A 26,194-nucleotide genomic window follows, 5' to 3' on the forward strand; every position below is an offset into this window, starting at 1 on the left:
TCAGGGCTGATTGCGTGGAGATATTTTGTGGTACCAGTGCCCACGTTTCCAACCATGTAGCATGCCGTTACCTTGGTGATGGACCGTTCCTACATCAAAACAAATGACCATTTCAACTTGATCTGAAGTGGTATCCATATCAATCATACTCAGTGACAAATGACCTTTATTAATTTTGATTAGACTTTCTACTTGTAAAGAATGCACTAATTCCGTAGCATACCATGTACATACCGGTATTTGCAGGCCTTTCATCGTTAAAATACTATTTTTGTTGCATCATTTTGGACAGTCATTTAATGTCAATGAATTAGTATTGTCAAATGATAAAACCAAAGCTGTAGGCCTAGACCTAACTGTATAACCAGAAAAATGTTTATATTTGGTAAATCCCCCTCATCCCCATTTTTGGACAAGACATCGCCCCTTCCCCTCCAAGATTGTCCGCGATCATTGAGGAAAATAATATATTTCATTTTTGCTGCAGTTTTCCATAAATTTATTTGATCAGACTATGCATAATTCGTCAAATTTGTGTAGGTGTTCAATATGCTAAGGCCAAGTTGTGACATGTACACTCGTAACATTACCAAAATAGATCAGTAGTCCTGGTATTTGGAGTTTGGACTCTTGATTATCAATATGATTGATAGAATAGAGCTTACTGCTCTTACTGGAGATTTTACGCCATAAAATTGTAATTCTGAACGCATGATCTTATTAACCTGTTAGGCCTGAACACTCACTCATCTGTTATGTAAAATGTTAAGTTTGGATCCCACACAGTGGATCAATTTCCGATCATATGAATAATCAAATTTTCCAGTTCATTTAAAAAAACCATTTCAGTTTTCTCAAATGAAATTATACTGCTGTTTCTACATATTGGGTAACATTCAATACAATGAGTCACTTAAAAAGAAGTTTTATTTCATTTAAAATGTATCAATATAAATAACATCTACCACTTCCTTTCTTTTCAGGTTTCCACATTATTTGATCAAATGTGGTTAATTCACTTTTCCCAAGAAACCTTTTGATGAAAACATAGTGCAGTACATGACATGAATGTTTGACACAGTATTCCAAATATTAGTATTCCATGGTTAGTCAGCTCTAGGCCCTGGGACTAAAGTAAACCAGATAAGCCAGGACTAGATATTGTCTGAACTGCATTTGAACTCATCTCTTTTTTCATGTTTTCAAGATGGAACATGCATGATGGCAAAAGTGACATGCATAACACACAATATATTACCTGACACACAAGCCCTACTATAGGCCCCGCCCCTTTTAAACATACTAGTCGTCTATGCTATACCTGAGAAATGAAAAAACCCAGTGATCCAGCCTGAAAAAGTTTTAGGGGGAGCTGTCACTGGGTTTAGCACTCACTACCAGCAGGGCCTCAGTTTTGTACCAGTTTGCGAGAATCCAAAAACATCTGAGTCGCTTTACTTACTGCATGATCCAATGAAAGAAGTTGAATATCGCAAAATTTTACAAAATCATTATGAGAGTCCATTCTGTGATTCTCATCGAATCTGAGGCCAAGCCCTGGCTAGATAGGACTCTCCCGGGTGGCCACAGTTTGTGTTCAGAATCAGAGTTGGATCTCATGGCCATGAATGAACATTCAAAATGGACCCAAGGCCACAAACAAACCCTGTTTTACAAGCCTCAACCGACCCAGATTTTGCATTTTTCTTTTACTTGTATAAAATTTTATACTCCAGAAAAAAAAATCTGGACTGATCAACTACTTGAAAAGTCCATCTGCCTATAAAACAGGGTTTTTTTTCTGTTGCCTCAACAAGTATATCTGGACTTCCATGATACCGGTCTAAGCACATGTACATTTTGGTCAAACAGTCATTATTTTACCATTTTTGGCACTACAAATGGCACTTCAGCATACTGTAAAGCACTTTAATTTTGCGGGTACTTTATTTTGCGAATTGACGATGATCGACATTTTCGCGAGTATTGTTATAAGCTTACACCTACAAGTATGCCAAATTTTTAACTCCACAGAATTCTGCACTAACTTTCATATTTCTATGTCTATCCGCTTACATCGCTCTGAACACTGGATAAATTTCCCTTTTCTTGGCCTATAATGTACAATGAATATCTAGTATTTCAGATTAAACCTTGATTCTTTATATATTTTGTCATTTTGACTGTCTATTTTGATGATAGTTTTGCAATATTTTACCACTTCCGTGTTGGGCCATCGGCCATATTTGACTACCTTATTCCCAATGCCCCTTGCCTATTTCCCACAATGCTGTGGGTAACAATTAGCCTAAGTTCCTCTCCTCTTCCTAAAGATTGAAGACCATGCATAGCTTTTAACAGAGACATGGATTTAACCTATTATAAATAAAACAAATTAAAATAAAATAAAATAAAATAAAATAAAATAAAATAAAATAAAATAAAATAAAATAAAATAAAATAAAATAAAATAAAATAAAATAAAATAAAATAATGCCGTATTTCAGGATGTTTGTGCATAATTACTGGAGTTCAGAAATAAACAAATTAACCCATGAGAACTACCTGCCGATTGGCCAAAAAGCAGCTTTCATTATCGATTGGACCAATCAGCAATATTGTTAGAATAAATGAATGATCCTAGCATTTAGGTCTAGGTCCAGAGACACTACAAAACCAAAAAAAAACCCGGTTACCCGCCCGAAAAATGCGCCCTAATCAAAACATACATTTTGCTGTCAACCTTGCAGACTCTTTTTGACATACTTTTGAATCTCATTTGGGCTTAACATCCATCTTCAAGTGAGTGAGCGGCAAATAACAACAATTTACATGCGTGTTAGTCATATAATGAAAGGCAGAAAAATAATGAATAATGAAAAAGTTACCTCACTTGTTTTCAGAAATTATGTGACGGGGAAACTCAAAATTGACTGTTAGTGGCCTTATGGACTACAGTACATTTAATTGGGGCAGAACCCGGTCCTGCCAATTTCCAGAAAATACTAGTGTTCAGGGTAAGACCACAAAAATAACTTGGGTGACTGGTCCATTGATTTTTAAGGTGAGGACAATACTAAACTGACAAAGGATGGAATCCATATTGATATTTTCCCTGTGAAATGAATCAATCTGATAATGGCCTTGCCCAATATTTTTTACTGCATCACATTTCTGACATTCCATTTTTTTAAATTTGTTTAGTAAACAAATTACGAGCTGTTTGCTTTTTGAATGAAATTATGCAGACACCAGATCATTATCTAGAATCTAGATGTGTGAAAATGCACATAGTAACTAATATGAACAAAATAAAAGATATTTAAAAAACTGCCAGCAAAAAATATGAATTGTCCAACGTCTTTGAAAAAAAATTATGCCCAGTGTGACAAAAAATAAAATGGGACTTCAGTTCTTCAACTCAAAACTAAAATACCAATTTCACTTTCAATATCAGTATGAGTGTGTTACCCCCCAGCAATTGCTAAAATGTGAAGAAGTAGTTTGTAAGCTCTTGCCATGAATTCAGATAGCAACATACAACACATTCTACAGACATGTAGAGGTCACGGCAAGTTCATGAATTTGTAACATTGTGAATTTTCAGTTTTTATCTAAAATAAAAAGTAACATAAAACTGACATTCAAACTTAGGGGTCATATATGGGGCACTCTTTAATTACAAGCAGATCATAAAGTTACATTTGTGCATTTTTAAATAAATCCTCTTTTAGTCCACTATTTGGACCAGGCAGTGTTGCCAGATCTTTGCTCAAAAATAGTTTCACAATTCAAATTATTTTGAAAGTAAAACATCAACCTAAAACACATGAATTAAATCTACATTTAGGTCTATGTGTTATCTCTCAAATCATTTTTCCCCATCTCCAAAAATCAGGACTGTACTGTAGGCCTACACTGCAACTAAAAATATTTTCTGATGTATATCAAATGCCAGTGGCAACCAAATTTCTGTCATTAACTCAAAATAAATGTCAAAAAACACTAAATTGGGGGTTAGTCTGGAGTGATTGCCAACTATTTGAAATGAGTCGAAGTGTTTTCTCATTGAATGGTGTTGAATAGCTTATCCTAATACTATAGCAGCAATCATTAATTAATTACTACTGCCATTAATATCAATGAAATTTAAATAATGTGTAAAATTTAGCATTCAAAGTAGGCCTATACTTCTAAAATCTAAAAAAGCAAGAATCCTTCAAATAAGCCTACTGCCTTGAAGTTAATGTCTTTTCTCTTTTGAGAAAATACAAACTTTATGTGTACACATGAGTATGACAGTGAATTTGAGTGAAATTTTGGCAGCAAAAATGTATGCATGCGCCACTTTAGGAAAATTCACAATTTGGGCATTTTATTCCAAAATAAATGATTTTTCTGGCAAAATAGTTCACATTTGCAATATTTAACATTGTTTACTTTTTCCTCCTATATTTTCTGATGGTCTATTTTCTGAATTGTGTTGCAGATTTTTTGATTTTAGTGAAAATTGCAGGTTTTTGGAAAATGAGTACTTGAAAATGGTCATTTTGGGAAATTTTAAAAATTTGTGGTCGGACCTGTAATGCGCGAGTATATCCAAAATGCACAAATTGCAATGTTTTTGCACATTACAAATTTTCCCTGAGCGTAATTGTATGCAATGACTGCTCTGTCCTCTCAAAAAAGTTGCAAGACACAATTTCGAGTATTTTCCATTCGGGTACACAGTACAGTCTCTCCCCCACAGCACTACCATGGTGTGATTATTTGTACAGATGAGCTATGCCTTCACTATCAAAGTTAAGTTTATTTATATGACTGTCAATGAAAGCAATGTTCACCTTTCACACTATGTACTTTTCCCATTATTTGAAGTGATAAAGTCCATTATATTCAGAATACAGTACATGTATGTACCGTACTGTACAACAAAGTTATGGGGAAATTTTTACAGAGCTCATGAATACGATTGTTTTAAAAACAACCGATTGTTACAATAAAAAAAATCTATTCAATTTGAGACCAAGTGTGTAAATTGCACTGTATGGGCTGCCATCACAACCTTTAACTTGCTAAAATTCGAAATTATTTTAAATTAAAATATTCAGGGCTCGAAATAAGGAGGGTCCAAGGGCCCTCGGCCCCCGAAAATCAGTGAGGGCCCGCAAGAGACACATCCGGCGGGCCCAAATGGCCCGCAAAAATTTGTGGCAATTTTTTTCACTTTTTTGTGGGGTTCATAGGTTAAAACCAATGGCCCAAATTCGGGCCCACAAAATTTTGTGAGGGCCCTCAAACATTTAAGATCAAGGGCCCAAATGGCCCTCAGAAATTCTGGCTTATTTCGAGGCCTGAAAATATTCAAGCATGTAAAGTTATACATTGTATGTGTACTGTGATTGCACATTGTATCGTACAAGTTTATGTACAATACGTACAAAAAGGGGAAAATCAACCAATTGCCCTGGGCCCACATATTCTTTGAGCCCTTGAATGTGTTCATCTGACAGTGACAATCAGAATAATTTTATAGGCCTACACGCAAAATATTTTTTGGGATTCATGTTTTGTTTAATTACGTACATTGTATTGGGTGGTGACGTTTTGAAAAGTGCAGCAACTTTTAATCAGGAAAAGATGAGTGGTACTGTTGTATGAAAACCAATGTGGGCACTGGGCGATTGTGAAGGTTGATGACTCCTGTGTCATGAATATGTGTTCTCATGGTTACTACAAAATAATACAAGCACTTTTTTACTGCACATTATTTTTGTCTTCATTGGGCATTTAAAAATTCCAAATTAGAGCAAATTCATATATATATGTACCGTACATAATTATGCATAAGTTCACTTTCATTGTAGTAAATGGACAGGTCAAGATTGTGGCAGAAGCTGCAATATGACCAACTGTACCAAACGTTAAAAAAAAGGTTACTTTGGTTTTAATTACATGTAATGTAAGTGCATACAAACATTAATTCACACAAACATTCACATCATTTGTTTAGTCACCATGACAAATTAATATACAATGAAAAAGAAAAAACAACTTCAGCTTTATCATGTTTATGAATGACAATTAAAGACAATCAGCTTTATGAATGATAGGTGAAGCATGCCAACAAATCATCCAATTGTGAAACACTATTATTTATAGAAATTTACTATTGAATCCCATGCAACAGTTGCCATTTCTCTCTACTGTCTATGCATTAGCCCAGTGAGGAAACTTCTGTATTACTTCAATTTACTTGGTGAGCACAAAATCAATCATTTGTGTCACATTGTGTGTTAGGTCTAGTTCACTGTTTCTCATCAACTCATGTCCATTGTCACTCACTCAAGAATGCGATTTTGGAGCCAAAATATGCAGGTCTCAATTTAAAAAAAAAACAGAATCTAACAACGAGTTAAACTTTTTTTTTTGCTATTTTTGATTTCTTTTTTGCAGATTTGGAGCGTTCCTGGAAAGGAAAGCCATGTGCTGACTGCTGAAATCATTCATGGTTGAAGGAAAATAAATTTGCAAAAAAATACAAATTTTTATTTTGCTTATAAATTTCTCAGATTTCATTTTGTGTGTATAAAAAATTTTATGTGAAAAATCATAGACTCTGGTCTCTTGGCTCCAGTTAAGTCAGTCTTCAACAAATGACATGAAGTGATTGATCAGTGGAATAAATTTTAATTTTACAGTTGAAATGTCATTCATAAAGGAAACCTTTTTTATGTACCTAATTTTGTTATTAAACCAACATTGACAATATGGTCGTTTATTTTTTTTCCATGAATGAACTTGACATGCTTAGTCCACATGCATGAATTCATGAAATTTTATTTGAACAGTGAACAGAATTTTTGAAGTGCAATGTTTCATCTGAAAAAGAAAACTTGGGCTCAGTTCAAGTTGAACTGTTTCAAACAGTTGTTTCCCAATTTGAATCAATGAAAAGTTATTTTCAAACTTGTTTGCAGACTCAAAACTGTCCCATCTTAAAGGTTGCTTGAAGTTTGATGAAATTGCTTCCACAAAAAAAAATTAAAAGATCACCCAAAAATTTATATTAAATTTTGCATTTTTGGCGGGAAATCACAGATTTTTAGGTTTTTTCTTTAAATCGGGATCAGACCTTCATTTCTAGAAACTGGTGGAGCTCTTAATCAATCTACCGACTTTATTATGGAGCTCATTTCAGCTCAACAAGGAGTTCAATTTACAATGTCCAGCATTTAAAACATGATATTTTCAAGAAACAAGGAGCTTGATAAATATTATAGCACTCCTGAAATGTTGTCAAGAGCTCTCCGAAGAGCTCCAGAGCTATTGTAATAGAACTCCTTAAAATGAAGGTCTGCGGGGTACGTTTTTTGGCCTTCAAAATTGTAGATTCCTAGCAGCCCCAATATAAAGGGTTTTTTTTTGTAATACTTCCGTGGTTCAGGTACATGCTGATGATCAGATATCATATAGAAGGAGAGGTCCCCTCTCCTTCTATGTGCCAATGCCAAATCCAGGGACACTCAAGGGCTTTGTTGTCAAGATTGTTGATAAGCCAATCAGCGAGAATCACTTTTATCACTTCTGTGTTAAGTCCGATCCTGACTCCACTTCGCAGCGCGATGCGATGCTTTTTAAACATCGCAGCATCGCGCCGTGAAATTAAAATGTACCGGTACATTTTAATTTCATCGCGCGATGTTGCGATGTTTGAAAAGCATGTGGGGTCTGCATCACCTTTTAAGGTCATTCTACCGACCTTGATTTTCCAGCAGCCAATCAAAAGCGTGCACAGCTGCGATATCGCAGAGCGATGTGAAAAAATGAACATTGTCCAACCAACTCCATCGCGGAACCATCTGTGTGTACCCAAGTTGGCTCTCATGATCGAGAATTTAACCCTAACACTGACCCAGGTTTTTTGCTATCGGAAGTCACAGAAGATCCAAATTTTTCAAGAAGAAGAAGAATTTTGACTTGGCACCCCGGATTGAACCTTTGACCCCCGCATGCCAAGCACACGATCGCGGACCGGGAGCTAGGCGGGTTATTGCTGCCCGCCAGCAATTCCGTGAGCATTTGACACTTAGGCTGATTGCGTCATCGCAGACCCTGGGATGCATGCATGATTTGATTTTTTCATCATGGTATTCTGTGGTATTTTTGGGTGTAAGGGTTAACATAGGCTCTAATGTGGAAAAATACATCTTTCTTAACCCTAACACTGACCCAGTTTTTTTGCTATCGGAAGTCACAGAAGATCCGAATTTTTCAAGAAGAAGAAGAATTTTGACTTGGCACCCCGGGATTGAACCTTTGACCCCGCATGCCAAGCACACGATCGCGGACCGGGAGCTAGGCGGGTTATTGCTGCCCGCCAGCAATTCCGTGAGCATTTGACACTTAGGCTGATTGATTGCGTCATCGCAGACCCTGGGATGCATGCATGATTTGATTTTTTCATCGTGGTATTCTGTGGTATTTTTGGGTGTAAGGGTTAATAGATTGCAACGGTCTATAGCCTTGAATGTGATGCTCAGCGGTATGCAAATTCGTGGCTAGACTTCTTGACTTGAGCAACTGTTGCATAAAGTGTAATTTTCGAGAAAAACATGATCGTGCGACTGTGATTGGTCAATTTTCATGCATGAAAGATGTGCTTGCTCCATATTGTGTGTGGTCTGGCGTTATGCTCAACGCAAATTTCCGTCTCATGATCGACTCGAGAATTAAATAAAAGTTTTGCATCTAAAGTCTATGGCGTATGGCTCTTGATAATCACAATGCATCATGAATGCTCGACTTCATCATATTCATAATTCACAATTATTTAAATTATGATATGATCAATCACATGTTCATACATACACGCTATGTAACAGCGGCGTACAGCGCTATGTCACAGCGTTTATGCCTGGACCTAGCTAGTGTCCCGGATGTGAGATCGCTGGGTAGGGAAAATGAAGGAAAATCATGTTTTTAAAAATGATGGCAGTTTTTTGTTATTATTTTGATGAAATAAGAATCACAAAATGTTCTGGCATATGTACATAATATGCATATATTTTCATGACTAAACGGTGTACATGTATGCCCTCCGGCCGCAAGCGACCCCTCCGGCATAAACAACCGTTCATACATTTGTGCTATATAATGGCGCGCATGATTGGTCGAGAGCCGGGCATAAACAGCGTTCATGCCCGGCTACTTCAGCGTGACGATTTCCGTATAGAAAAAACGCAGGAAAATCACGTTATTAAGAATCTTACAGTTACAGTATCTTACTATTTTTTGTTATTATTTAAGATGAAAAACGATCACTGAATGTTTGGGAATGTATGAACGGGGTTCATTCATAGAATTGAGGGCATGGTCGTTGTTTATGAACCCCTAATTTAGTCATGAAAATATATGAATGCAGGGCTGTCAACTCTCACGCATTGGCCGTGAGTCTCACGCATTGGGTCACTTTCTCACGGTCTCACGCTAAGGTAGTATAATCTCACGCCTAGGTAGTAAATCTCACGCAAAAAGCTGGAAAATTAGTAAAATCTCACGCATCTGCATGAATAATTTGTTGCTCCTACCCCCGCTTTCCACATTCTCGAGCACCGTGGCTCAAGTAATCATGGTACAAAATGAACATTGGAGTCGGCAAAATCCCGGTACGCCTCTGTCTCACGCCAAGCAATTCCAAAAAGTTGACAGCCCTGTGAATGAACCCCCAGCTAACCAGGCCACATCATGTCGACATGGCCAAATTATATTCCATGTCATGATGTACTATTAGCCTACATGGCCTGGGATCATGTAATGTGTAATTTAAAAAAAATAATGGCCTCACTCAGTACTCATGTACTTTATTACTAAACAATCAAACATGTTTAACATTTATTCATGTAGTAGTGTATTATTTGTATTACTCACATTATTCCCATCGTCTGCATTCATTGCGTGTGCTTCTCTTGTCCGAAAACAATTCTGACATTTTGTCTTATTGAACATATTCGGTTGAAAGTTTTTACACGAGGAGGTCGAACTGGTGAGGTTCTTCTCCCCTCGGTCTGGAAAACCCATGATGCTGAGGCGGATCATTTAAGAAATGGTTTAAATATTAAATCCAAAAACGAAATGATTATCACGTCCCAAGAATTTATTTGGAGTTGTATACAAGTGGTATAAACACACGGCACTCCTCCGTCCGGAATAGCAACACACAGGAGTGCAGTGAGTGATGTTGATTTTCAGTCGAACAGACGCTGGTATAAATCCACGAATTATAAAGAGAAAATCACACGACTCGCTTTAATTTCCACAAAGATATTACATGTAGAATCCTTATAACGTCCTGGACCTGGGAAGTTCTTTCCAAAGCCCATTTTACGGTTCTAGAGAGAGCAGCAGAAAATTTAGAGGAATCGTTGGGCGATCTCTCCTCTCGCATCAACGGCACGTCAATGACACCGCGGTGCATGTACAATGTACGGCACACATATAATAACGTGCCGCATAGCCGACCACACAAACCAAGATCCAAGTCCAGCTTCCACGATTGCAGATTTTAAAAATAATTATACAAGTATTTAGATCAGTATAATTTGATTACATAAAATGCAGCTCGTTATTTCTTTCAGAAAATTTGCGACACATTTCACAAATAAAGTGAAACTTTGAGAGCAATGACCTGTAAGAATATAAGTTTTGTTCTCAGATTATTGAACACTATTATCAGGCCAGAGGGAGGGAGTTATAAGCATGAACTCTCCCGTGTACTCAATGCAATGCTATCATAGAGGAAAGAGAAATGTGAATGCTATACTATTTTAAGGATTTTAGGCGATAGCGCCCTAAAATACGGAAGCACTGAAGGGACATGTCATGTTGTCATGATGACATGATGATGACATAAATGACGACATAATTGACGACATAATTGCAAGTTGTCACGATAAATGATGACATAATTGACGACATAATTGCGAGTTGTCACGATAATTGACATGATAATTTCGAGTTGTCAAGTTGTCACGATAAATGGCGACATAATTGACGACATAATTGCGAAGTTGTCACGATAATTGACATGATAATTTCGAGTTGTCAAGTTGTCACGATAAATGACGACATAATTGACGACATAATTGCGAGTTGTCATGATAAATGATGACATAATTGACGACATAATTGCGAGTTGTCACGATAATTGACATGATAATTTCGAGTTGTCAAGTTGTCACGATAAATGACGACATAATTGACGACATAATTGCGAGTTGTCACGATAATTGACATGATAATTTCGAGTTGTCAAGTTGTCACGATAAATGACGACATAATTGACGACATAATTGCGAGTTGTCATGATAAATGATGACATAATTGACGACATAATTGCGAGTTGTCACGATAATTGACATGATAATTTCGAGTTGTCGAGTTGTCACGATAAATGGCGACATAATTGCGACATAATTGCGAGTTGTCACGATAATTGACATGATAATTTCGAGTTGTCAAGTTGTCACGATAAATGACGACATAATTGACGACATAATTGCGAGTTGTCATGATAAATGATGACATAATTGACGACATAATTGCGAGTTGTCACGATAATTGACATGATAATTTCGAGTTGTCGAGTTGTCACGATAAATGGCGAAACAATTGACGGCATAATTGCGAGTTGTCATGATAAATGATGACATAATTGACGACATAATTGCGAGTTGTCACGATAATTGACATGATAATTTCGACTTGTCAAGTTGTCACGATAAATGACGACATAATTGACGACATAATTGCGAGTTGTCACGATAATTGACATGATAATTTCGACTTGTCAAGTTGTCACGATAAATGACGACATAATTGACGACATAATTGCGAGTTGTCATGATAAATGATGACATAATTGACGACATAATTGCGAGTTGTCACGATAATTGACATGATAATTTCGAGTTGTCAAGTTGTCACGATAAATGACGACATAATAGACGACATAATTGCGGGTTGTCACGATAATTGACATGATAATTTCGAGTTGTCAAGTTGTCACGATAAATGACGACATAATTGATTTGACATAATTGCGAGTTGTCATGATAAATGATGACATAATTGACGACATAATTGCGAGTTGTCACGATAATTGACATGATAATTTCGAGTTGTCGAGTTGTCATGATAAATGACGACATAATTGACGACATAATTGCGAGTTGTCACGATAAATGATGACATAATTGACGACATAATTGCGAGTTGTCACGATAATTGACATGATAATTTCGAGTTGTCAAGTTGTCACGATAAATGACGACATAATTGACGACATAATTGCGAGTTGTCACGATAATTGACATGATAATTTCGAGTTGTCAAGTTGTCACGATAAATGACGACATAATTGACGACATAATTGCGAGTTGTCATGATAAATGATGACATAATTGACGACATAATTGCGAGTTGTCACGATAATTGACATGATAATTTCGACTTGTCAAGTTGTCACGATAAATGATGACATAATTGACGACATAATTGCGAGTTGTCACGATAATTGACATGATAATTTCGAGTTGTCGAGTTGTCACGATAAATGACGACATAATTGACGACATAATTGCGAATTGTCACGATAAATGATGACATAATTGACGACATAATTGCGAGTTGTCACGATAATTGACATGATAATTTCGAGTTGTCAAGTTGTCACGATAAATGACGACATAATTGACGACATAATTGCGAGTTGTCATGATAAATGATGACATAATTGACGACATAATTGCGAGTTGTCACGATAATTGACATGATAATTTCGACTTGTCAAGTTGTCATGATAAATGATGACATAATTGACGACATAATTGCGAGTTGTCACGATAATTGACATGATAATTTCGACTTGTCAAGTTGTCACGATAAATGATGACATAATTGACGACATAATTGCGAGTTGTCACGATAATTGACATGATAATTTCGAGTTGTCGAGTTGTCACGATAAATAGCGACATAATTGACGACATAATTGCGAGTTGTCATGATAAATGATGACATAATTGACGACATAATTGCGAGTTGTCACGATAATTGACATGATAATTTCGACTTGTCAAGTTGTCACGATAAATGACGACATAATTGACGACATAATTGCGAGTTGTCACGATAATTGACATGATAATTTCGACTTGTCAAGTTGTCACGATAAATGACGACATAATTGACGACATAATTGCGAGTTGTCATGATAAATGATGACATAATTGACGACATAATTGTGAGTTGTCACGATAATTGACATGATAATTTCGAGTTGTCGAGTTGTCACGATAAATGACGACATAATTGACGACATAATTGCGAGTTGTCACGATAAATGATGACATAATTGACGACATAATTGCGAGTTGTCACGATAATTGACATGATAATTTCGAGTTGTCGAGTTGTCACGATACTTGATGATATAATTGCGAGTTGTATGACGAGTTGTCATGATAATTGACGACATAAAGTCATGATAATTTTGTGTTGTCACGATAATTGACATGATAATTTCGAGTTGTCGAGTTGTCACGATACTTGACGATATAATTGCGAGTTGTATGACGAGTTGTCATGATAATTGCGACATAAAGTCATGATAATTTCGTGTTGTCACGATAATTGACATGATAATTTCGAGTTGTCGAGTTGTCACGATACTTGACGATATAATTGCGAGTTGTATGACGAGTTGTCATGATAATTGGCGACATAAAGTCATGATAATTTCGTGTTGTCACGATAATTGACATGATAATTTCGAGTTGTCGAGTTGTCACGATACTTGACGATATAATTGCGAGTTGTATGACGAGTTGTCATGATAATTGCGACATAAAGTCATGATAATTTCGTGTTGTCACGATAATTGACATGATAATTTCGAGTTGTCGAGTTGTCACGATACTTGACGATATAATTGCGAGTTGTATGACGAGTTGTCATGATAATTGGCGACATAAAGTCATGATAATTTCGTGTTGTCACGATAATTGACATGATAATTTCGAGTTGTCGAGTTGTCACGATACTTGACGATATAATTGCGAGTTGTATGACGTGTTGTCATGATAATTGTCATGATAATTGCGAGTTGTATGACGTGTTGTCATGATACTTGACGACATAAAGTCATGATAATTGACGACATACGCATGATTTATACTACATCGCGAGCGATTTGTTTGACCAATGAGGTGGCGCGTTCTTCCCAACGCAAAAACCCGCTCTATCCCATTGCACGACAGATTTCACCTCTGACCTCGATCAGCTGTGTTTGCGACAGTCATGACAGTAGTGTCCAGTTGCGAAAATCGAATTATTTGCCTCATTTTAACGGCGTGCTTGGATTAGTTTGCAATAGTAATATAAGTATTCAATTCACTTAATATTTAGAGAAGCAAATGACATGATGGATTGAGGACAATTATGTCCACGGACATCGAATACACCACGAAAACATGACGAGATTTGTCCCATTCACCCATGCATCACACATGACTGTGCATTGATCATTGCAATACCGTGCAGTGTTTTCCGTGTGTACACCGTCCTCCAGGCTGAGTTGGGTGTGTTGTCTGTACGTACACGACTCTGCAAGGTGAGTTTTTTTATAACCATTATTTTTTTATGCAAAAGTAAAACTAAACGACACAACATTAATTTTAACTGGCAGGGAGGATGGGGGATTCTGTCGAACGGACAACCGGGCAGGAACCGGCTGACAATTTATTTGAGCACTGGACTGAAACAACATTCATACGTACTCGCTATAACAGCATGCGTGATTGGTCGATAGGTTATAAACAAGCCGCGCGAGTTGCGCATGAAAGCGAGAACTGATGGACGCCTTCGCGAGTAGGATATTACGCGTCTATGTTCGCGAGCTATTTACGCAAAGCGCGAGTGATGTATCGCGATGTTCGCGCTGGCGTCCAAGCACGATGGACTAAGCAAGAAAACGTTTTCTTACAATTAGCGTTGGAGAAACTGTTAAAAATGATAAGGAACTGGTAGTTTTAGTTTAAAATGATGGTATTTTTAGTTTTGGGGATAAATTATAGGTAAAAGAATGTTTTTTATTTTTGAATGGTTATTCTTCATATATTTTCATATATAAAGCCCTCGGGCATAAACAAGCGTTTAGTCATGAAAATATATGAATGAACCCCTAATTCGCATTCACTGAACTCGGAGACAGCGTCGGAGTGTATCACAAGCTATCACACTATTGTGCCAGGTTCGACTCTCGATCTGCAAATACAAATATGCGATAAGTTGTTTTCACTCCAATGCATGTGATAAATGGATGTGACATGGCCCCGACCGAGAGAATAGTATAGGAAAACATGATTTGTGACATGATCTGGTCCATGTGGACCAAAGGCGGTAAATTTGAAACTGAGATAGGTAAAAATATGGAGTAAAAAATAAGAAAATACATAAGAAAATAGACATCAAAAAAACTTTAGAACCAAGCATGCTAGACCTTTGTTTATTTCAGTAATGATAGCCTATTGTATGTATAATGTAATGATTACAGTAACTTAATTTTCAAAATGCCTCCTTTGGCCCCGATGGACCAGATTGTGTCACATTTTCACTTCATCTTCAGTCTCAAGCCCACCCCACAGCAAGTTATCATTAAACATAACGTTTTGATTTTTGCTGAGTAGGCCTATGTACTATGTTTACAAAGTACATGTACATTGAAATCGTGTAAAACAGAATTTTGAAAAAATATTCAGGGCTTTCTCCTTAGCAAATGTTACAATATATGGCTTTAATTACAATGTCATATTGTTTTGTCTTTCCAGAAACTGGCACAGGATCTAGCAGGAAAAGGTCCATTCTGCAAGGCATATCTTCCAAAAATCTAGACTAACATGCGCTGAAGCAAAGCACCTGCAACCGAACAGCACGGCTTTCCTATAGTGAGGAGGATGTAAGTAATTTCATTTACAAAGTTGTAGCCAAATGGGTGCAGCACACCACACAAAATGCCAATACCTTATTCAGCCTGATCATGACCGAAAATAGTGTAAAATAACAAATTTTTGTGTGCTACGTCCCAATAAAGCCTTTTTTAGAAGCTCAAAGACTTTAGACTTGTACCCGAGTCCAGCTCGTCCGAGTCCGAGCCGAGCCGAGTCCGAGCAAAGTCCGAGTCAAACAAAATATGACCCTAGTCCGGACTCGGTCAGAGTCCATGCCTGGGGTGGGGCACTGAACTTTATATCTAACATGTATGTTTCTATCAGTGAAGTAGGGGCCTAAAAAGTGGGGGGTTGGGGCAGTGTTCTTAGTCGGTTAATTAACCTCAATCTTACCGGTTAATTAACCGGTTAATTAACCACAGCATCATATTTAACCGGTGGTAAAATAGGTTAATTATGAATTTTGAATTATTCTGACGCTTTTTTAAGTTTTAACACTTTAATATCACTTCAGTGTTCACTGGAAATATTAAAATAGTATTCTTCTTCTTGCTCTCTAGTCTAGAGTGTCATGCACCACATCATAGACCATATGTGCAGACTATATCATGGTCTATATGTAAAAATCTGTGGAGGGGGGTTCTTTGAAAAAATTTGTACGGGATGTGCCCTGCAGACTTTTGGATGCTGACTCCTCTATACATGTACCTACTTCTAATCATAATTTGTTTTACAATGTATATCATACGAAATGTAACACTTTTACTCCCTATACACTTTTCCCCATTACAGTAGGTCAACAGATTTATAATGCAATTCAATGTTATACATTGTAGCAGGTGAATGTGGTAATTACTGGTAATATGTTGAAAACTACCTATCCTTGAAGTCAAAACCTCATGTGTTCCTTATAATATTTTTCAATTTTTATGCCATTTTAAATGAAGAGCACACTATATTGTCCATACATGTATATAGGCCTACTAGCCTCATTTTAATGAGTAATTGCCAATTCTCTTTAAATTTCAAATCTTGTGCAAAAAGTTACTATTTTTGTCTGTTTTGTCATCATACGGTTGTAAATTCAATGATATGACATTGCTAAAGAGTGCCTACAAATTGATATGACCAAAAATGTGCAAATGTTGGCGCTTTTCCCCAAAATTGCTGAAAAGGTACCCCAAAACCGTGGCACATCCCTGTATACCTTCAACCAGGCAGAATGCCCACCACCTGTTGTACAAGTACCCAAAATCCACAGCAGAGTGAGCAGATTATACCATTTTTGCCCAGGATTGCTTCAATCAATAACTAAAAAGACAAAGTTGATAAAATTCTAATTGTATAGTCACAGACGTGCAGTATCATTGTGCATCTGTGTCAATGAGTGTAAATTTTTTAAACAGGTTGAATTGACATTATAAGTTTATATATGAAAATAATTTTTTAATTTTAAAATTTTAAAATGGAATGTTTTAAAGCTAAAGGTGGACAAGAAAACTTCATCTGCTCATGTTAAATGCTTGCGCAGTGTTCTTCAGTATGATGGCATATTGAATTCGAGCTCGGATTTATATATCTTCCAGCCATAATTAACCAATCTTACCGGTTAATTAACGTTAATTAACCGCCGCTTATAATTAACCGGTTAATTAAGAACACTGGGTTGGGGTCATTTACATTTTAAATGATGGGGGTCGACGTCACAGGTATTAAAAGTTCTCTAGAAACTACATGTATCAGAGAGCAGTAAATGTGGAGATGTTGGCATGTGTGTGTCACATTAGTGACATGTAACTCACAGATGTACACAGGCCACAGGGAATAGGGAAGGGGCACCAGGCTGTGTGCAGCATTTAAATGTACATGGAGAGCAATGTATTCAATGGGGGTGAGATAAATTATAGAAAAATATTATAATGATAACAATATAAATAATAAAATAATAAAATAAATGATAATAATAATCATAATAATAGAAATTCACCCTTCAGAAATATCAAGAAGAAAATTAATGTGTTGAAATGTTTTCCCAGTTTGCCATTTTGATACCAGTATGCAAACAGCTTTACTTTTTACCACATTCATTAAAGCAGGCCTGGAATAACTACACATGTATACAAATCAGTTAGGGTGGGGCCATATCCCCCACTTTTAGTCTGACTTCAGTCAGGCAGTGGGGGATTATGCTGTTACCAAACAAAAGTTCAAGTATGTGGTATGCTTTGTACCTGTGATATTAATTTCAAATATCTTTTTAAAACTGAACAAATGTGCAGTGAATAGTGAACACATACAAACTACACATACATGTATTCTCTCGGTCAGGGTTGTTCCATTTAGTGCACTTACCCATTTCTCACATCTGGCAAAGGGGACACCTTACGACATCCCTACTGGATTGTACAGGGCCTTTGATTTCCAGTCAATTTTCTCCGTGATAGAACACATCAATGTGCATTAATTTTCCTTTTGTAATTTATTGGGAGCGTATTCCCGATAATAAATCAAACTTTTTAAATTATTTCACAAAGAGGTATATTTATCATATGACATGTTTTGTGATTTCCCCCATTGAGTACAACGATAAGTGTCCCCTGTGTCTGAGGGCGCAAGATGGAACAGCCAAATCTATCGCGAGCAACCAACAGTATGTAAAATACCTATGTAATAACCATACCCATACATGTACATGCATGTAAGGAGCACAAAGTTACTATACACTAGGATGAGCTGCCATGCATACTGCATGGTCCAGTGTGCACTTTTTCTCTTTTTCACTGAGTTTCATGAATTAGAAAGTTCCATGAAAGAAGTTTTAGATATTTTTATACAGTATTTATTAAAAAAAATTATGCATAATTATTATCAATGCTAACAAGTATGACTATGCTAATTCACAGATATTAACTTAATTAATATGGTGGATATGTAGGATACATGACAGATGACTTATTTGACAGCCCCAATTTTAGGAAAAAGGGCAAATAAAGTGAAGTCAACAAATTTTAAATCAAATTTTAGATCTATTTTGACATTTTTAGGTATAATCAGTTCACATTTAACATGGATTTAATTGCATGGACTCGGACCGGACTCGGCTTCGAGTCTTTTTATGTCCGAGTCCGAGCCGAGTCCGAGTCCAAAAAGTGGACTCGAGTCCGGACTCGAACGATACATCCCTGAAAGACATACAATCTCTATGTATTGTATGATGCAACTGTAAGTTTTTTCGTGTGCCCCCCGAAGTTTTATTTTGCCCTCCTTACTAAGAAAGATGGATATGCCCATGAAACTATGCACGACAAGTAGACTTAGTAAATTACAGATTAGTGCTTTAAATGTGTCCCCGCTCTCACAGTTCGTAAACATTTTTTGTTTAAATTTCAAAATGATTGCAAGTGACTACTTTATGACCTTTGACCTCACACCTATTGAAATAGCAAATCATGACTCTGCTACAATAATTTATCATTTTGGAAGAAAAATCTAAAAATTTAAAAAGATTGTACATTAAGGCTTTAAGGCAAACAAACAGCCTAGATACCATAATCCTGATAATAATGTGTAATAATTAATCATTGGCTATTATTTTATTTTATTTCAATTTCCAGGTGCAGCAGTACTACTGAGGATACTGGTTTTATGGCGCAATTCTTGAAAGACAAAGAGGATCATGGTTTGGAAGTCAACAGCTGGCATCTGTTATCTGGCGCATCACTCGCTAGCCCTACAATATCCGAGAACCGCTAAAACCCACTAACCGCTCCACCCGAAAGGGGAATTAGCAGTCTGGGTTTAGCAGTTCTCTGGATATAGCCAGGTTTTCCGATATAGCATGGTTTTGGACCACCACAGTCAAAAGGCCCTATACTAGTAGGGCTATCACTCGCATGCATTGAAAACTTTCCTAAACTAACACATGCATGGTGTACTAGTAAATGTTTGCTCCAATTATCAAAACAATAAAGACCTCAACAAGTGACACTGACATGTGATGTAATCGTAATGCATAGTTCCTTACAGGCTGTAAAAAGTAGCATGGAATTATTGGACATGTTCTAGGCACTTTTCTTTGGTTTGCCTCAAATTCAGCAGTGATATCAATGTCTTTTCATGGCTGCGCCACACGAACCGCCTTTTTTGGCTACACAATTAACTATACGCACACAATTCAATACTGCGCCCAACAAAATATGCACCTACGTCACTACTGAACTTGAGGGGAACCAATGTATAGCCAAGGTTCCCTAGTCCAAAAATACGGATCGCTAGTCCGAAAAAATAGGAAATGGTTCACAAGTCCAAAAATAAATAAGGTTTACAAGACCTTAGCAATGGAAAATCTGCAGCCATTAGGACTAGCGACCCTTTTTTATCTTGGACTATAGTGACATTTATGACTAGCGCATGTTAGGATTAGCGGATGCAGGATGTAGAATAATTGTAGACCAAATTGTTCAGTAGCTGATCCATAGTGTCAGGGGCACAACAAGGGGGGGGGGGGTGTACCTCAGGCCCGTAGCCAGCATTGTCAGTCCGGGGCAAACGTCAGTATCGCCCCTATCTATTTTTCCCTCCCTTCCTCTCCCTCTCCTTCTTTCTTTCTTTTCTCCCAGGCTTCTTCTCGTCCCCATTTTTCCACTTCTCCATCCCTCCCGCTGGCTACGCTACTGGTTTACCTTCATCCCTGTAAGTATGATGAGTATCCACTAAGCAAGGGTTTAGAACCAAAAGGCCCTAACTGCAATAGCTGTCCCATAGACATCTTGATAATTTATGCATTATGTAGTGTACACATCTCATGAAGATTTTTAAAAATGTCACCTGGCAGCTATTGCAGATAAGGTCTGTTAATGTCTGTTATTTATTAGATAAATAAATAAAAGGTCCTATATACATGTAAACCCTTGACATGAAATTAAAATAAAAGGTCCTACATGTAAACAGGGTTCGCAGGTTTTTGCCACAGGTGGAAAAACCACGGTTTTAACATGTTAAAACCGCTTGGCAAAAAACAGTTTTTGGTGGCAAAAACTAAAAAAGTGATTTATAGTTCAGTTTTTTCATCTCAAAACAAATTATTAAGTTACAAAAATAATTTTCTGAGTGTAACAAGGCTAGATTTTGTAATTATAAGTAACATATAAAGAAATTAAAGGTATGCATTTTCATTGCTCAAGTGCATTTAACCCAAATGTGGCGTATATCAAATTTAAAACTTTTTCATTTTAAGGACTTTCATTGAGGCTGTGGCTGTGCATCAATGCATTCACACCCAAAGCCTTCAGCAAAGACTAGCCGATGTCAGTCAATGCTAGTCTTTTGTGAAGGCACCATATTAACACACAAGCTGGGCTCGAATTTCAGTCAGGGCCATTGCCTGCAGTTTTTCAGTTTTGGCCGTTGTGCCCCTGATCTTTGTTTAACTTCAAGGTATTCTTCATTCCTTGTTGACAAGTGGTCCCCAATGGCCTTGACAAAGGGTGCCCCCCCCCCCAAAAATGAAGGTCTGCACAAAAGCCTTCTCAAAAGACTAGTGGCTGCCAATAGACTGTAAATAAATGGTCTTTTTGCACTCATTATCTCATACTTCATTACTAAATGTATTTTTACACTTATTTCTCTGGTACATAATTATTAGAAAGACAAGAGTTCATGAAATAAACAAGAATCATTAGAATGCATGGTGAATATGTAGCTTTGATCATTGTTTTATTTTATTTTGAGATCTGTAAGGAAGTGAAGAAATAAAAGCACTATTTTTTTCATTAAAAAAGTATGAAGAAGGAAGTCCAACAAACCAAAACAGTTGAACACACCTACTTAATAGAGAATAAATGATGGAGATTTTTTTTTACTATGTATGTATCCTCTATTGTGTGATGGAAGATATCCAATATAAAGTCTGTACCAAAAGTAACACAGCTGTTTTAAATACGCCTATAGGTTCAGAACTAGTAATCGTTTCCACAATATTTCTACATATAAAGAAGGAAGATTTATTTACGCTCATTTGAATACCCCATTTGTCAAATGCCGTTCAAAATACTGATAACACAGTAGTGCTTTTAAAGAAAAAAACCCAAATTTAAAAGTTGCAATTTACAGCAATCAATGGTTATTATGCAAGCACTGTGACACGTAAAACCCTCCATTTATCTTTGCACTGACTTCAAATCAATACAAATAACTGCAACTTTTCAATTTAGGTATTTTTCTTTAAAAGCACTGCTGTGTTGTTACTATTGAACGAGATTGGACAAATGGGGTATAAAATGCGCGTAAATAAATCATCCTTCTTTCTATGTTGAAATATTGTGAACACAATTATTAGTTCAAACGCTACAGGCGTATTTATAACAGCTGCGTTACTTTTGTGCAGTCTTTATTTTTATAATACAATTCAGCATATTCCTCTAAATTCCTTTAAGATTAAAAATGAGTGATTGTGATCTGGGACAAATCCAAAATTGATTAAAACATTTAATCAAATTAGATTGAATTCTAATCTATTAGAAATATTCAATCTAAAATTCAATCTAATTTGATTTTTAATCTAATAAATACTTGGATGGATTTAAAAAAATCTTAATTCGAATACATCTACCGGTAATTTGATTTTAATCTAAGGGTTAAAATCAATCTAAGCAATTTTAATCCCTTAAATATTAAAATTGAATTAGATTCATTTCTAATCTATTAGATTGAATATTTCTAATAGATCTTAATAATTTTTTACACATTCTGTTACACCTAATTTATGAGTCCCGACTTTCAACACAAGTATTGTTCAATTAGTGATGTTGAAGTGCGTTTCCGTCATTATTTCAGTCCTTTTATTTCATTTGTTTCATCTGCCTCTGCTGCAAAATGTGACATGAAATGGCTCACAGTGGCATTGGTTAATGGTGACTGGCAGTTGGTTGTTACTTGTACAGTATAGCTCTGATCTTTTAGTAGGCCGGCCTGAAAAAGAAATAGAGGATTTTAGAAAATTTGTCAGGGTACAGCTGGGACAGTGGCACAATCCCCAGCATGGGGCTGTTACAGCGGCTTGGTTTGAAATCCTTGCCGCCCCTTCTCCCAAATGAGCACATGCATCTGTATTCCCCCAGCACCCCCTCCCTTGGCGGTGGTGGCAGATTTGCCCCCAGCTAGCTGTTCCCTTGATTGCAAGTCTAGTTTCGCCACTGGTGCCCCCAAGCTTCTCCCTCATCCGTCGCACACCACAGGCTTCATTTATGTGCCATATTTGGGGCTGTGCAATAATTATGAGCCCGGGGGTAATAAAATGTCCGAACGACCCACCAAAATCGCTTGCCCCCCCCTCTCAGCCTACAAAAACATCTCTTTCCTCCCTCTTTGGCTTGCCAAAAATCTTTGCCCCCCCCCACACATGCCAAATTTTGGGGATCCCAATTTGCAAACCTTTAAAGGTCTAGATATGTTGCGAGCATGAAAATTTGCATATTTTTTTTACTGTTTTCCTAAGCCTTTTTAGAGCGTTTTATTTAAAAGGTGCCCCATATATGTGTGCCAAAATTGCTTGCCCCCCCTCGGCTCGCAAAAATTGCTTGCCCCCCCCACAATTGTACCCTCCTTCCGGGGCTCATAATTATTGCACAGCTGAGCCCCTTATAGGTATAAGGGGCTATCATTTTCTTCGGAAGGGGGGGTCATAGAATTTTGAGACCAAAAATAGGGGGTTATAATTTTGTAACAATCAAAATAGGGGGGGTAGAGAATTATTAAGGACTGACTAAAAAGTTTTTCGCGCCACGCGCATTTTAAACTTTTCTTACACTTTTTAAAACAAAATGTACACACAATCTTTAGTTATACAATGTAAGATTTTTGCGCTCTCCGTGCGCCTTCTTTACGCTTAGGGCCAAATTTTTAACGCGTTTTGTGCACTCCGCTCTAAAATTTTGATTGAAGGGGGGGGGGGCATAAAATTTTTTGACCCACGATAGGGGGTCGTAAAATATTTTAGCCATGATGGGGGGGGTCATATTCATGACCCCCCTGCTGAAGAAAATGAAAAACAAAAAAAAGGTGAATTCAAATTTGCCATCAAACACCGCATCATTTTATATCAAATTAAACCCTTGATTAAAGAAAGCCAAATCTGAAAACCGTTTTGTCATAGCACTTTCCGTAGCAAAATTACATCTTGTCAAAGATCCCGGTCAAAGATTGACTTTCATGATCATCAAAAACCCGGGTCAAAAACATTCATACTGCAGTTACTGTCCGTTTTCCTATACACAATACACAGTGCTCTTTCCCATTGACGAGTGACCTCTACAAATAGCCCTACGTTAACAGTATGGGGATATGACTAGTTAACGTCGCTGTGTGAAAAATAACCGGCCAATATTAAAAGTACTCTTTTAAAGTTCTAGAAAATATAGTTTTTTAACATGTCCTAAATTTTAGCTAATTTAGATGTTTGGAAATATTCGTACTTTGGTGTTTTAGTTAATATTATAGGTAATAGTACATTGCCTAGTTAACGTCGCTGTGTGAAAAATAACCGGCCAATATTAAAAGTACTCTTCTAAAATTCTAGACAATATAGTTTTGTAACATGTCCTAAATTTTTAGCTAATTTAGGTGTTTGGAGAGGGTCGTACTTTTGTGTTTTAGGAAGGATATGTAAACGACAGATAACACCAAAAATATGAAGAAATTATTTCCAAACCGTGTTAAGTCAACAATCATTATGTTGCTCATTTTCAAGAATGCTGGTTTACAAAAAGCACGCCATTGTCTCATTTCGTGAACAATGGTACACATACCATTGTTTCCTTTCGTTTCCTTTATAATCGGTTACCCAACTGAAGCTTTAATACAAACTTTATTGCGATATCGCACATGAAAACAGTCACATGTGCACAGCCAGAGAAGATCCGATTTAATCAGTTGAGCTGTTTCAATGAGTGTTATCTTGGTTTAATAGCTTTTAATGGGGTTAAGTCCTGCAAAGGTCGAGATGAATTCTACTGTAGACATGACTGCATCATGTCAGCCAACATTAGAAGCATCAATTGCAAAACAAATCAGCATACTCTCATGATAGAGCAGCTTTTCTACGATATAATGTATTGTCCATGTAGAGCCCATTTATTGTCGGATTTCTGTATGTAGAACACGCAGTTAACAACAATTGAGCGCTATTAACACATATTAATGTTTTTAAACAAATAAAATTCCAAAATATGGTACGTTTTCTGTCTTTGCTTGTTACGTGGTAGGCTATGTTGAAGTTGCGATGATATATGTTCAAATAAGTTTCAAGATGGATACCAACAAGTGGCGCTAGGCTCATAGAGTATCCATTGATAGCGGCGCGCCGTGAGTTCGAACCCCACCTCTGCCAAACTTAATTTTTCTTTTTTAAATTTCATATTAGGGAAATGTGGCTGGGAGAATTTATGTATGGAGTGACGAGGAGTGCTGCCCTCATTCGTCAAGCATAACACAGTAGGGTGAAGTGGGGCAATTTGCTTTGCAGATGACACTCGCTAGAAAGCCACAAAAGCTCGGCCCTCTGAAAAGGACTTCTAGGGAATATTAAATCCTACTCAAGTTCAAATGTTGTTGAAATGCCTTTACTCTGCATATTCTCAAGCTTTTCGATAGGAATTCATGCCTTTCAGACCAACCAGGCTGCAAAACCTTGCTTATACAATGTGGGTGATTGAAAACCATGGCCGGTTGTGACTGCCACCTTAGTGCAAGAGATTTTAGTTCACATGACTACAATCGTGCAAATCATGTTATAGAGTCGTCATATTTGGCCAATCATGTCAGAGTTGGTATATTTGGCAGAGTAATAGTGCATACAGTGCTGATTAATCTATAGGCCTACATGTAGGCTATGGAGGCATTACAACACTTAGGCCTGTACAAGAGCATACCCCCATTTTAGTGGGAAAAGGTCACTGAACTTTACATAGGGGTCAAGTTCAATTACTCAGACCTGTTCAAAACTCATACCGTCGTGATCCTCTGGCAATGAGGATTCCGAGAAGAAATATACTTTGGTCTAGCTATGGCGTACGGTTATGGAGTTATGGGCAAGAAAGTAACATTGTGACGTCAAAGGTCTATTTTTCTCCCACAGGGGACAAAAAAGAAATTTTTCTTTTGAAAATTATCTCAAAGTAGTTGTCTTGTTG

At 36.9% G+C, this 26,194-nt stretch overlaps 1 protein-coding gene and 1 long non-coding RNA gene across 2 annotated transcripts in view; one reads left to right on the top strand and one right to left on the bottom strand.

Annotated features, from left to right (window-relative positions):
- Positions 1-10,222, bottom strand: part of LOC140150317 (uncharacterized) — a 171,461-nt gene extending 161,239 nt beyond the window's left edge. Inside the window, 1 exon segment of the mRNA XM_072172326.1 lies at positions 9,931-10,222. Coding sequence (XP_072028427.1) covers positions 9,931-10,098 — 168 coding nt within the window. The 5' untranslated portion in view covers positions 10,099-10,222.
- Positions 10,223-14,304: 4,082 nt separating this feature from the next.
- LOC140151186 (uncharacterized) lies at positions 14,305-20,534 on the top strand. The gene is made up of 3 exons (XR_011858914.1): positions 14,305-14,671; positions 15,888-16,015; positions 19,622-20,534. It is a non-coding gene; the product is annotated as an uncharacterized lncRNA (long non-coding RNA).
- The last annotated feature ends 5,660 nt before the right edge of the window (positions 20,535-26,194 follow it).

Source organism: Amphiura filiformis, chromosome 4 (assembly GCF_039555335.1).
Source record: "Amphiura filiformis chromosome 4, Afil_fr2py, whole genome shotgun sequence".
In the NCBI taxonomy this organism is placed as follows: Eukaryota; Metazoa; Echinodermata; class Ophiuroidea; order Amphilepidida; family Amphiuridae; genus Amphiura; species Amphiura filiformis.